The following is a 13,912-nucleotide window of genomic DNA, read 5'->3' on the forward strand; positions in this document are numbered from 1 at the left end:
CGATTTGATAAGCAAGGCTCAAAATCCCAGCAAAAAGCAGCAGGCTGCTGGCTGAAAAAACCTGCACTGCAGTTGCTCTGCCTTAAGCTCAAGCCCACCTCCAGCACCTGTAGGCAGATGATCCTGCGAGTGCCTCCAACCATGCTGGGCCACCTCCACCTCCTGCCAGGCTTCCACACAAAGGCAGCTCAAGCTCTCTTCTTGTCTTTCAGCCCAGAACCCTGTCTTCCACTCGAGTCCTTGTTATTTTTATTCATATGCAAACGCTTTTGCGCCTTGTGTCATGCCATCCAAAGAGCAATCGATGATCCAAATCGCAGCTCTTGTGAGGAGGGTTACCACCCTGAGTGGGATTTACACCACGGCTTTAGGAAGAGGCAAGGCTTTCTCTATAGCTACTAGACAGACAACTCCCACTTCTTCCAGAGCGCAGCGAAAACTGAAAGAGCCCCCGAAGGAAGGTGTCTCTCCCTCTTCTGACCGTAGAGGGAGCTGACTCTCCAATGTTAAGCCGGAAAAAACCCTGCGTTTTTACAATATACCTCCCACAAACGACACAGCACAGTACCCAGACCTCACACGTAGAGGAAGAGGGCAGTGCAAGTTAAATTATAATTGATGCCCCCGGATACTTTTTCTACTGCTGCCCCCTTAATTGTAGGTGATCGCTAAGAAAAGCGCTTTTCTTAAATCTGATTGATTGCTCTTGCTGGAACAGGAAAAGAAAGAAGTCAGACTGGAATATTCTCCTGCATTCAGCTGAGGATTTGTCAAATACTACGGCTCCTGCATTTAAATGAATGCTAAGTTGCTTTTAAGTCAGCTTGCCGCAGTTATGTCAGCGAGCACGTTCATCCTGATTATACTAATCCCACACAGGAAAGCAGTCTTCATATCCTACCCCTCTTCAAATCATCCAAAGAGTCTGGAGGTCTCTCTATAGCAAGCTCCTAAAAATCATATCTTTCTTGTCAATCTTATCAACTGCCTGTTTAATTGTAAAAATGTAAATTAAAATGCAGCAAGAGTTGGCCTAATGGCTCACACATATCTCCCAAACAGAGAGAAGCACGAGGCTCTTCAGCAGTGCTTGAGGCTCCTCAAGAATCATTTTAACTCTGAGTCAGCACTGGCTTTCTTGTAGCTACCTCTAACCCCAGCTGCAGCAGTCTGATAAGGAACAAGATACATGTCTCAGAGTCAGGAAAGCACCTGTGATTTCCTTATATCTGGTTAAACACCAGATCAAACATCAGTTAGAGAGTGACACCTCCCAGGAGCACCTGCAACTCATGCCATGACTTAGCTAGCTGTCCTCGCTACATAAGGCGAGGATGCTTTCAGTGGCAGCAGAGATTATGGGCAACTGAAAGATGATCCCAGCACAGGCTTCTCTCTCCACTTTAGGTTTTTTTTGTTTTTGTTGTTGTTTTTTTTTAAATGGAGCATGCTTTTGTATCCAGGTAGCTTAGGTTACACTGCTAAACAACATACCTTGCATGCAACTCGGGGATGCTCAGCAAAGTAACAGGACACCCAGCACAAAGGGTAATCTGGTAATTACACCCCAGCATGCAAACAAAGACCTAGCTGATGATACCGGCTACTTTGAAAAATTCATGGCAAGGTAGGACTTGAACGTCCACCGATACGAGGGTTTTACATGTCCTCTGGTTGCTCCTACCTTTATAGGCCCAACATCAGCATCTCCTCATTAGCAGGTCTCTGGGACAAGATCAAATGACTTCTAGAGTTACAGACAAGCACCTGCATAGCAGAAAAGCCCCCAAAAGCACTCACTCGAGAGCAATCTACTCCCAGACCCAGAAAGATGCACAGTGATGTTCCAAAGACTTCAAAAGGTGTAATCCTGCATCTTCAAAAAACAAGCAAAACCCAAAAAACAATTTCCCTCAGATGGAGCAAAGCTCTTCACTTTCTGAAAGCCTGATCACTTTAAGGGGCCTTCGTTTGGGAAATAATCTAGTTACAAGCATGGATAAAGGTGAAAAACTATTCACTGAAACAAACAGAGGAAACAAAACAGAGTTGTGAATTTTTCTTGGGGGGGGGGGTTGGGGAGGGAGAAGAGTAAAACCCCTCAAAGTACCATAGTAAAAAAGTTAATATTGCTTATATATATTTTAAAGATCTAGAAGAACAGCTAGCAAAGCTCCAATCTGTTTCTGTTCTGTTAAATCCTTTACAATCGAGGCATCTCTAAAAACCCTTTTATTTATATTCCATTTAACCAGAATGAGAAGTGATCTGGCTGCAGACTGGTGAAGCATTGACTGCCTAACCAACAATAAGGGAGCTTCCTCTCATCTGCAGTTATCCCACTAGGTCCCAAAATACTGAGCATTGACTATTAGCTTTTTCAAATTTAACTGCAAAAAAGGCTGCTGGGAAGGACTACTCTTCAGCTATGTCGGGAGATCTCTTTTCCACAGCAAGGTGGAGAGCAGGCTGGGGCATATGCTTTAGCACACAAAGCTGGCCCTGTGCATTTTCCTTCTACTTCGCTGGTTTTAGCTCAGCCCAGACCCACTGCGCTCATGAGGAGCCTGACGCGGCGTTGATCCAAGGATGAGTTAGCCTTCTGCATCACGCAAACTACAGCCTTAACCCATGCCAAGATGGTTACCTGAGCTCTCCACTTCAGTGGCGCTCCAAAGATTAGTCTCAAATCACAAGCAAACATGTGCTTGTTATTCTTTGACCTTTGCAGAAGGCCATTAAAGATACAGAGCAAAGATCCTGCTGAACAACCACTGGCTAAATCAAGAATTCAAATCAATAGCAGAGACACCACCAGATTTAAAAACCTATTTAAAAACTGCATTAAAAAGCAGTTACATTGCCAATTGACAAGATAGGAACAGTTTCCCTAGCAATTGTTGAGAGTACAAACTAATGAACCATGTGGAGAGAAGATGGAGCACCGGGGGCATTTGCACTATTGGTTTTAACAAGTACAGTCATGTCACAAGGACTTGAAGGAAGCATTATTAGCTTAAAGAAAGGAAAATGTTCCTTTTTCCTCCTCCATCGCTTTTCAGCAGGCTTTTCACACTAGCCTAAGGAAGCCCTGATCACTGCTAGAAAGTCCAAAACCAGAGTAGTAGAGGGGAGACTAGAACAGCTACAAGATTATTTGCTCGAGCAAAGGGAGCAGGAGGTGCTCATCAAAAATAGACCTTCATCCACGGCTTCTAGGAGATGGAAGAAAGAGCAAATAACAGAGCCTTCCCTGGCCCCAAAGGGACAAGCAGTTCGCAGAAGATGTGCGCTGATTACCAAAGGTTTACAGAGGAGCCACAGTAACGACAAGGGGTCTGGAAAACAGGATCCTCAAGGTGAGGCAGAAGGCAACGGGGCCATCAATCTCCTCAAAATCTCTTGTAAAGAGGAAAAGAAACAGCCCTCCTTGTCAACTGGGATTGCAGGGTTAGAAGCTATAAGCTACAACTGAGGCAAGATGAGACACCGGAAAAAACCTTCAAGGCACTGGACTGAATTCACAGTCAGGAAATCTGGGAAATCTCCACTAGCAGAGGGGCTTCACCAAGAGGCAAGACAGTCATCGGTCACAAACTGTGCTGGCAAAGCTGACCCTGCCTCAGAGCAGGGAGAGGGGACACACAACCTCTTCCAGTCACTTCCCGCCTCATTTTCTGCAATTCCAAAATAAGTCATTGGGCAAGGTAACAAAAGCTTTTCTTAGGGTTATCAGGCCCAAAGAGCTATACAGTTGGGCTTGTGAGACTTTGGATTCAGATGCAAAACTGGCTCCTACCACTCCACCATGCCCAGACAGTCTTTACTGACCTCATCTATTAAACCCCCAAGAGGTAACTATGGTGAGCGACCAAGACTTGCAAGAAATGGAGTGGCAAGGTTATTTCACAGCCCCTGTGGGTGAGGGGGATGGAGAAACCGGGGCGGGGGGGGAGGGAAGAAGAGGGGGCAGGCTCCACTGTTGTCCTGAGAAATGCAGCCTAGCAACCCAAACACAATAAGGCACAGAGCACACACGCATTGCCATACAAATGGGGAGATTTCACAAGACTCTCTCCACGCGGTGGGAGCCAGTAGAAGGGCTAGTGGTAAGTAGTTCTTTTCATATCTCTGATAACAGAGATCACTAGCATTGACTGCTTTCCTTTGTCCAGGTATCACAGTCTAAGTTTTCCCTACAAAACTATTGCCTAAAAATAGGCTGGGAAGAGAGACCTTCTAGCTGCTAGACTCAATTTGCATGAACTGTCTTAAGAAAAGGTATAGCACAAGACCAGAGCTGTACAAAGAAGAAGGTGGATTCATAAACAAAATGGCTCCAAAGATCTCAAAGCCCAGTACACACTGCTGCTGCCTGAGAGTGTTTGAATATTTGCACCCACCTTTCTTTGTTTATCATTCGCTTTTTTTAAACAAGCAATAACAGTACCAGCCAGATACTTTCTTGTCCTTCCTCACAAGGCAGGATATGGAGTGCTTTGCAGGAACGACCTCTTCACCTAAGGTACTCATCCTGAGGAAAAAGTACATCTCCATAGTTTTGCTGCCAGCATCTGACTACGCTTATACAATTAACAGAGCCTCTGGGAGCAGAGTCAGACCCTAGGTGCCCAATCTTCCTCAATCCAGCCCCAACTTACTGCTTGGCAGGATATACCCCATATACCTCAGAGAGGGGAAGCAGGAGGAAAGGGCAGATGGCCTGGGAACACTGACAGTTCCCTGGGGAAACCTACCTATCCAACAGGGCACCAGGCTCCACTGACAGCCCCAGATGCAGCAAGGGGATGAACCAGGTCCAGGGTCCCTCCAACCAGGAGCAGCCAGAGATAGTGCAGCAGCTAAGGCTGCAAAATGGACCTGAAGGGCCCATCCAGGGCATGGGACTGGGCTTAAATGGGGTGTGGGCAGGTGGGTGGCCACCAGGTGAGGCTGCTCAGGGCCGCTAAGGCCCGTTAGTGCCCTCAGGGCCTGTCATCAGCTTTATGCTAGGCACGTGCTTGGCTCTCCTGGCCTGAAGGGTCCTGGTGGCCAGCGTTGTCTGTAGGTGGCAGGCACTGCTAGGAAGCTTTCCTCCGTGTTAAAATACATCTTTTAGCAGGAAGAGCATTTGCACAGGTTGATAAACACAAGAATTAAAAAAGCGCTAGCAAAGCATCAGGCAGGCATGCCTGAACAGGGAAACCAAACTGGGCGATATGATGACACCCCCCTCCCACCTCTAAACTGTTTTGCAGATGCCTCACTCAGAAAAAACAGGTTATTTCACAGAGGGATGTGTTTGGAGAGTTTACTGTTTCCAGAGAAATTACTGAAATGCCTTTTGCTTATATTATTTGTGCATGGCAAATGGTTTAGAGACCGTGTGTTGCAAGGCTGTGTTTCCCGCCGAGTACTTTACTCCAGTGCTGCACACTGTTGGAGGAGAGCATCATGATCTGCTCCCAGTGAGCTCTAGGATACTCTTTCAAGTTTCCTCCAATATCTCCATGAATTCCCATAGAGGAGCTGCCCCCAGCCTGGAGGAGAGAGGCAATGAATGGTCCGGCTCAGATGGGAAATGGACAGTTCAGCCTCTTCTCCAGATGTTCAAGCACTGGCCTCTAAAAAAGGCTGATAGAGACCTTGACAGGCCCCCAGCTCAGAAGGTGCATCAGCAAACAACCTATCAGTGGCCACGCTGCTGGGGAGCATGGACTTTACATCCCAAGCATCTGGCTGTGAAAGTGAAGTCAGGGCCCACCAGGTCTCTTCCTCCGGTTTGTTCTCCCTGCTCCAAAATCTATATACATGAATACCGCACTGTGACACCCTCCGGTTTTTGCTGAGCCCCCACACCCAGAGCTGGCTGGTGTGTGTCCCTGGCCACCAGGGCATCCTTACCAGCCAGGTGCAGTCACACGGAGAAGCTGCATGGCTTTACATCATCCACAGGTTGTTTCGCAAAACTGGAATCTAGACGGGGACTGGGAAGTTAGCGGCAGCATTTGCCCATGTAACACTAAACAGTCGCGTATCGAATGGACTGTGTGGCTAAGAGCGCTGGGATAACCATCAGCTTTCCTGTGCTCTTAGAGACCTGCTCAGATGCCAACAGACACCAGGGATCTGCAACCTGACCCGCAGCAGCCGCAGTAAGTACCAGGGCCAGGAGGACTCGTTGAGCAGCATCGGCAGCAAAGGAGAGCTGCAGATGCCGTGCGTTGGTTCGGGTTCAAAAATCAATAGCAGCGCAGCAGCGGCGGCGGCACTCGGTCGTTTCTCTGGGGTTTTCCCTCGCCGGCTCCTTTTTCTGCATTTCAGCACATTCCCGGGAGTCGGCACAGGCTTGCCTCTCGCTTCTCCTCGCACAAGCTGCCTCTTGGCCTGGAGGTGACAACACCACGTCCTTATAAATACTGAACGAGCCATTCGCCGCAGGACTCCTCTGCACACACACATACACGTGTCACGAGCCCGGCCGGTCCTCCTGAGGCAGAGAGGTTTCATCAGCTGAGACTGCAGGTAAGTGATTCGCTTTTCTTTTCCTTCCAGCGCCAAGTGTGCCCCTGCGGCAGAGGAGAGGCGGAAGCTCAGGAGCCCCGGCGCCCGGCCGTGCGAAGGAAGAGACATCATCGCTTTAGCGAGCAAGAAGCTGAAACGCGTGGCCACGGCCACCCCACTGCTGCTCGGCCCGGGGGCTGCGAGACCCCCCACGCAGAGCAGCTCCCGCTTCGGCAACCTCAGCCACCGCTCCTTCTTCTCGCGCCACAACCCCCACCCGCACCGGGTGACCCACATCGCGGGTGGGTGGCGCGGGGAGGGGACAGCGGGGGCCGGGAGCAGCCGGAGGATGCTGCGGACCCCATGCTGCTTGCAAAGCACTAGGGGACACGAGAAGGGAACGGTATCTTTTCTGAGTGATGTTTCTTGAGGCAGTTTTTTCACAGCAGCCACTTAGAGCACCAAGGGTGATAATCTGGGAATCCACACGTCCATCCTATACCTCTCTCTGTTTCCCCCTCAGATCCCTTTTGATGCATTAAGACATTCCCAGCTGAATAATTCTCATGTAAACACCCGGCAAAAGCCATCCTTTATCCCGCTTCTCGTTTAAAAATGGCAGAGACTGCAGCTCAACTCATCTAGACCGCATACCGTCCAGACTGGGGAGGGATCCTGAAGCAGAGACGCTGCAGGAACCCACCTGGCTGTGCAGGAGGAAGAGGAAGATTTGTCTGTCCATCCTGCAGAGCCGGGCACCTATAGACGTATTACCCCAGTGGGACACGACAGAATACACTGACATTTGTGTGGGCTCCTTCCTCTGATGGCCGTGCCGTTTTTTCCTCTTTTCTGCAGGCCTGAACGGCATGCCGGTGTGCGCAGTGCAGGACAGCTGACCAGCGCTGAGCCCTCTCTCCCGGATGAAGGGCCAGCTTTCTGCCTCTATCCCAGGGGCGCCGGGCAGGCAGATGCCAATCGGGGACCCCCCTAGCAAGGCGATCCCGTGGCTGACCACAGGTTAGCGCGCTCCCCACCGCGGGGTCCGGTAATCGTTGTGCCGATGAAGCCGGGTTCGGGATGAACGGCTCCACCTTGCTGGGCTGAAACAGCTCCCGGTTCTGCTCGAGACGCTGCTGGATGGGGAAAGCAGGAGGACGTCTCTTTGCTCGCGGTTTTGAAGACTTTTGGATGTCACCGGTGTGATTTTGTGGGAGTTTCTGACAGCTCTTCAATTTTCCCAGGTGCGTTGTCGGAGGCCTGGAGGGAAGAACTGAGGGAACTCACCGCCAGAGTTGAGGCTTTCTCTCCCGCTGAAACGGCAAAGGAGGAGGCAGCAACTCAGGAAAAGGTTCTTGGAGGGGGGGAGTGTAGAAGGGCGCTTTATGGCTGAAGGTCATTTAGAAGCGAAGAGAGGAACGGAGGGGGTGACAAGGAGAAAAACCAGAATTACATTCAGTCTGAGGTTGCTCCATCACTTTTCTAAGTCCTGATCTTTGGATGTCGTTTAGGATTTCAAGGGACTTGGGGAATCTCCTTCAGGGTGAAAGGTGCAAGCGGAGGAATTCTGCTCCCAGCCCCAAGCTTTGAATTTTCCCCTCCCAAACCTGGAGCCCACACAGTGCGCATCCCTTCAGCGTGTGCTAACTCGTAGTCTCTGGAGCCCTGCGAACCCTTTCTCTGGGACACTGGAAGGCCGGCTTCCCTCTTCAAAGCCAATGCCTCCAGCAACAAAAATGAAACTCCTGAGCCAAACCAAGAACTGGTTTAACACAGTCGTTTTTCCACCTCTTGAATTGCAAGGCCAATGCTGCCTCAGCACACGGATGAGACGAGCTGGCGCTGTCCCCACTTCAACACCCAGCCCCAGCACCCAAGAGAGGCACAGCAGCAGGGGTGGACGAGGGTTTATAAGCAGCTGCAGGTCAAACCCAAGGGGCACCACTGGGGAAAGGTAGCGGCTGGGCACAGAAGAGGCAGTACGGGGCAGGAGCAAAGAAACTAGAGGGGAAGCTAGAAGGGAAGACCTCTGCAGGTTAGGAGCAAAGCGCATGTGGAAACCCAGCTGGTGGAAGATGGCACCCTTGTGGTATATGTTGGCCCCTCCTCAGACCGCACATTGCTTTTCCATTTTGGCAGGCCCAGCGGCCCCAGCGAGTGACCCAGCACTCAGCGGAGACCGGGCGGCTCATCCCACCTCCCTCGCGTGCCACCGCTCGACACTCATCCCGCCAGCTGCACCGCAAGAGCGCCAAGACCGAAGGGAAGCAAGCTGCCCTCTCCTGCCAGGACCAAGAGCTCGCAGTAAGTAAAACTGGAGCGGCCAGGCAACGAGGGCTGGGACAGAGAAGCAGACAGCAAGACCTGCCTTCACAATCTTCTGGTCCATAATAGAAAAGATAGGTGTCACTTGATAAGATTTAAAGCCACTACGGGTCGTTACATCATGTCATCTGACGTGTTGAGCAGAGGCTACAGAATTATGCCCGCTTATTCTTGCACTGCCAGAGCGGCCGTTTTCCTGAAAAGTATTCCTTCTGGGATGCAGGTTACTGAGAGATGGAGCATCCGCTGACTCCCTCGGCAATGTGTTCTGCAGTGAATCAGCCTCGCTGCTAAACTGCACGGTCTGTTCCCAGTTAAAACATGCCTGGCTTTGCCTCTCGGCCAGCGCACTGCACGAGGGGGTGCTCAGAAGCACCCGTGTGCAGGGAGGACCAGAGGAGTGGCAGCCACCTGAGGGCTTCCCCTGGCACAAAGCCCAGCTGGCTGCAGTGGGACCTGCTATGGGTTGTCCTGGTTAGTAGAAGCGAGCAGACCCTAGAGAGCTTCCTCAAGGCAGCCATGATATCCCTCGGGAGAATAACTCGTACCTTCTCCTGCTCTGTAGGTGCAGCCTGCATCCCTTGCTCTTGCCTCTATGGCCGTGCTTTTCCACTGAGTCATCCTGTAAAGATTTAACCCTGGGTGCCTGTTATGTTCTCTTCTTTATCTCCCACTTCCCTCTTTGGGCTCTCTGCATATTTTATTAGTGGGTTTTTTTGCACAGGTCTTTCCTAGAAACTCCTGAATACTAAGGGGCTGGAGCGAGTGTATAACTAAGGAGGGTCATGTAGAAGAAATGGGAAAGGAACAGAGCCCTCAGGGAGTCTTTCTTTCCCCCTCCGATCTGCCCCAGGGTGAGCAGACACTAGAAGTGGAGCTGGAAATTTCCCAGCAAGCTGAGATCTGGGCTGGGAAAGCCATGAGACCATGCAGCAGCCTCTGCAGTTCAGATCCGAGTCCCATAGCTTCCTACTGCCTCCAAGCCGAGAGACCCTGGCTTTCTTCTGGTGCTGGCACTCGCATGGCTAATGCGTTGCTGTTTCCAATAGACGTTTCTGTCAAGAATCTGCCCCCGCAAATCCCCCGTCCCATGTGCGGGTACCCATGGATGGGGAGGCTGGGCACCAGCAGAGCCTGAGGAGCCTGTGCCCATTCAGGACTGGTGGCTGGTCATGCTTCCTGCCAGCCAAGACCATGTGTTCAGGCTTGCAGCTGAGGGTCTTTCGTGCAATAATCTCCATTTCCTCCACCCTGCTTACAGCTCTGCAAGTTAGGCTTTTGGGCAGGGTGACCACCCTTTGCCAAAGTCCGCCCTGATGTCATAACTAGGTGACCAAGGTCCCTGTGTGTGCCTCGCTGACCCGTCGCGTGATCCAGGCACGGCCTGGGGCGCAGCGACCCGACTATGCTGACCATTTCTACTATGCTCTTCTGCCAACAGGTTTTGGAGCTGCTGTGTCAGATCCTGCAGACATACTCCTTGATGGCAGTTCAGCAGTGGCTGCTCACAGCTGGGCCGAGGGGTGAGGACAACCAGGAATATGAGGGCTGGAGACCAGGGTGAGGGGCAAGGGATCCCATCTCTGTCCTCAAAACTTGCCACTCTCATTACTTCGGCTGGGCATGCTTTGAAATTCAGCATTTCGTATCTCATGGAGCCCAAAGCTCCCTGCCACACACATCCCCGGGGAGGAGAAATGCTGTGACAAGAAATTTCTTGGCACTTTCTAATCCCTGTCTCTGTAACGCCTGCCCTTTGCCAGGGGTCCATTCTGCTGCTGATTACTTTTTTGATGTTTTGGATACTTCCCAAGGGAATCCAGAGCTAGCTCAAAAAGGTTGTTTACATTTGAAAGACATTGGTCAACGTTTTCAGCTACGAAATTTCCACTTCTGTGAAGCAACCACTCACCCCCAGGAAGTCATAAGTGCTCAGTGCTTCAGAAACTGAGGTTAGCTGCTTACCTAGTCATTTTGGCTTCAGCTGCCCAATATTTGGCACAGCCACTTTGGCTCTAAGTTTTAGGTGCTAGTTGCAGATAAACCCCCAGACAGCATTCAACTAAGAAAGTATGATGATGGGGAGGTAGATGTCCTTGACCGCATGGCACGGATTTAATTTATTAGGAGAGCATTTACACTGGCAGCGTGCACCAGGAAGGAGGTGGGAGATCATGTCTCTCTCGGGTGATACGGTGAGGGCTGAGGGGCTGGAGGAGCACCCAGGTGTTTAGCAGCACTATTTTTAGGACAACAGATCTGTCCATAGATCTGCGATAACGCGAAAGCCGTCCTCCCGAGAGCACGGCGTCCCCAGAGGCTGTGTGATTCTCACCCTGTCCTGCATGGTACGGATGGTGGGCATGAAAGCGGAGATTTTTGGAGCAGGGAGGGCAAAGATGGAAGGAAGGAAAACAGGAGGTAAAGATAAAGGCTTTGGGGAGAAAGTTTAGCAAATCAGAGACCTTATACAAGTCGGTTAATTTCAAAGCGAGTAGAAGTCAAAAGTGAAAGTCCAGAAAGCAGGGGGAAAGAGGGCTGGCTTACAACACCAGGGCCAAGGCTCTTAGTGCAACGGTGGAAACGCGCTGCTTTCTGCTTCCTCTTTGCCCCCCTCTTCTTTCAGAGAAGGACATTGCCGTGGGCTTGTTGCAGACTACAACTGCCACCCTCCAGCTGGAGCTGCAGGTCCTGAGCACGGGCACGGGGGACAGCGCGGGGTCCCAGGCATCCCAGAGCACAGCGGGCATCTCCTCCGGGGGCCAGCGCAGCGGGAGGAACCAGCCAGGCAGGTACCTGCAGGGTGTTTCCAGGAGAGGACTGGGGAGACCCACACTTTGGGACCCACGTATGGGAAGAGAAACATCAAGGGGTCCTAACCAGATTAATCTTGCACAAACACTTTATTCCTCCTCCTTTTGGTGGGTCAAAGCTCACTAACGTTTACGGCAGGCCTGTGACTTTGTTAGCACGTGGGATGAAAGCACAGGATATGGGTAAACCGTGTAGTGGTGCTGGGCAGCAGACCCACAGCCGCCGTATTATATAGTCACTACAGAGAGGACAGACACAGCGACCAAGCACAACACTGAGCAACAGGCTAAGCCACCTGTCCTTCATATCTGTGACTCGCACCGGGAATATAAAGCATCTAATTTCTTCTGCTCTCTCACAGATACTCCCAGCGACAGAAGCAAGAACCAGTTCCACAGGAAGAGAAACCAGGTACAAATAGGCCTTAAAACGCGTTGCGTTTGTTACCCACGCGCTTTGCATCCCAGGCTTTTGCGGTAGCCTTGCAAACCTGGACCAAGGTAGCCTCAGCGGACGCTCAGGCAGAGAAGCCTTGTTCCAGTGACTGCCCAAGCTGCACGTCACTTGGCGAGTGTGATTCATTTCTAAGCACACATCAAAGCCTGAGCTAGGTATTAAATTTCCTACATAATTGATGGAGTTAAATAAATACCATCAGAGGGAGATTAATGTCACTGTAAGGCAGTGTCCAAGATACGTGGCACATAGCATCCTCCAAAGACACCTCTCTTTTCTCCTTCGGTTTTAGAAGGATCCTGGATGGCTGGTTTAGTCTAGAGACCTCATTCAGGAACTTAGCAATAAATCCCATCCCTGGCGACTTTCTAGCTATGCGACCTCTTTTCCTGCCTATTGCCATCTCATTATGAATGTGAAATTATAACAGAGCAGGTAAAGAAATGCCAGCGGGAGCGAGCAGTAGCCCAGGCTGGGGGAGCAGGTTTCCTCCCGCCAGGATTTGGGTGCGGGACAGCGGATAAATTCCCTTTCTTAGGATTGCTGGGAAAATTCTGCCAAGTGACTAGCACACGGTTTTGCTGCTCAGGCTCCCCTGCAGGCAGAAGTCAGCAGTCCAGAGCTCCACGCAGCAGAGCCGGTTGCACCTCGTCGGCGTCCCACACTCTTGGAATGACATAGCATCAAATCTAAACAAGCCAACCTGCCTTAGCATCCAAAGTTCAGTCCCCGTTTGAGACCTCCTTATCAGCATGCTCTTTTTTCACAAGCTATTTCTGTTTGCCCTTCCTGGCCAGGTAGCATGTTTTTCTGCAATCAGCAAGCACTCTGGAGCCTCGTTTTTAGATGGGACTTAGGCCCTTAGAAGCCTCAGCCGCTTTGCTCTTCTAAATATTTCACTTTTCCCACCCTAGCCAAAGGGCTAAATTTCTTGGTGTTCAGCAGAACTTTAATCCTTCCCAAATGTGTTTTTCTTCTTCCGTGCACACTGGCACAGCAGAATTCCTCCAGGTCCATTCGTCCCAGGAGGAGAAGCCAAGGCAGCCAAACCCTACCAACTAATGGTGTCACAGTCCTGTGGGAGGAACCGCTATCACATCAGCCACTGCACCTGAAATGCTTTATTCTCTACATAGCACAAAGAGCTCATGCAACAAGCTGTACGGTCTCGGCATCACCTAGATCCTCTCTCCTTGCTTTTACTTCGTATGCTGAGATGCACCGAAATTAACTGCAACCTAGTTACTGACCCACTCAGTCCTGCAGTGACCCCTTCATGGAGTTTCTAAAATTGTCCACAGCTACAGGGGTGCCTGAAGTCCAGCTACACTTGCACGGTTTATTATTCAGAGGGATGGCAGAGGAAAGCTGGCCTTGTGTTGACAGCCCTTCCAGGCATAGGCAAGGCAGCAAGCCTGGACGTGGGTTGACTCTGCCTGAAAAGACGGGCCTTCACACATCTCACCCCTTCCTCTGAGACGGCAGAGCACAGAGCAGATGCTCACCCTCCGATCCCTGCGCAAAAAGGGGCCAAGCGCCGCACTCCTGCCTGCGTGCCCCCACCTTCTTGGCATAAGCAACCTCCATAAATACATACCTGACCCTCCTAATTTGTGCTAAACGTAAAGCTTCGGCTGAAATCGCAGCCCTGCAGAGCCCCGCAGAGCAACGGTGGACAGGACCGAGCAGGACCAGCAGCGCAGGACCCTGCGCGCCCACGCTGTCCCAAGCCCTGCACTGCTTCGTGTGGTCCCTGCTGCTTTCTGAATAAAAATCCTGTTGGGAATCACATCCTCAGGTTGGTGGATGGGTT

General features: G+C 51.0%; 2 protein-coding genes across 13 annotated transcripts in view; one reads left to right on the forward strand and one right to left on the reverse strand.

Moving 5' to 3' along the window:
• SGPL1 (sphingosine-1-phosphate lyase 1) overlaps positions 1 to 478 on the reverse strand; it is a 38,422-nt gene extending 37,944 nt beyond the window's left edge. Inside the window, exon 1 of one of the 2 annotated variants that reach the window (XM_068950945.1) lies at positions 108 to 478. The gene's annotated coding sequence lies outside the window, so the exon portion shown is untranslated. Of the gene's footprint in view, positions 1 to 98 lie in introns of both variants that reach the window. The other variant, XM_068950941.1, reaches the window with a different exon arrangement.
• Positions 479 to 4,015: 3,537 nt separating this feature from the next.
• On the forward strand, positions 4,016 to 13,890 carry TBATA (thymus, brain and testes associated). Of its 11 annotated transcripts, XM_068950959.1 has the most exons (10): positions 4,047 to 4,109; positions 6,097 to 6,155; positions 6,325 to 6,525; positions 7,363 to 7,524; positions 7,749 to 7,855; positions 8,644 to 8,808; positions 10,271 to 10,352; positions 11,456 to 11,621; positions 12,005 to 12,054; positions 13,100 to 13,890. In XM_068950959.1, the coding sequence occupies exons 4-10, from the start codon at positions 7,428 to 7,430 to the stop codon at positions 13,159 to 13,161; spliced, it is 729 nt and encodes a 242-aa protein (XP_068807060.1). In that variant the 5' UTR covers positions 4,047 to 4,109; positions 6,097 to 6,155; positions 6,325 to 6,525; positions 7,363 to 7,427; the 3' UTR covers positions 13,162 to 13,890. The 11 variants fall into 11 exon arrangements, with proteins under 11 accessions (XP_068807062.1, XP_068807060.1, XP_068807063.1 ...); XM_068950961.1 differs by lacking the exon at positions 6,325 to 6,525 and having other exon boundaries at positions 4,016 to 4,109; positions 6,556 to 7,524; XM_068950962.1 differs by lacking the exons at positions 6,097 to 6,155; positions 6,325 to 6,525 and having other exon boundaries at positions 6,556 to 7,524.
• The last annotated feature ends 22 nt before the right edge of the window (positions 13,891 to 13,912 follow it).

This window comes from Struthio camelus, chromosome 7, assembly GCF_040807025.1.
Source record: "Struthio camelus isolate bStrCam1 chromosome 7, bStrCam1.hap1, whole genome shotgun sequence".
NCBI classification, from domain to species: domain Eukaryota; kingdom Metazoa; phylum Chordata; class Aves; order Struthioniformes; family Struthionidae; genus Struthio; species Struthio camelus.

Coding starts and splice junctions, on each gene's coding strand:
- TBATA (XM_068950951.1), top strand. CDS start 7,428: ATGAAGGGCCAGCTTTCTGCCTCTATCCCAGGGGCGCCGGGCAGGCAG. Junction 8,809..10,270: donor GCCAGGACCAAGAGCTCGCA/GTAAGTAAAACT, acceptor TTCTGCCAACAG/GTTTTGGAGCTGCTGTGTCA. Junction 11,618..12,004: donor CAGCGGGAGGAACCAGCCAG/GCAGGTACCTGC, acceptor GCTCTCTCACAG/ATACTCCCAGCGACAGAAGC.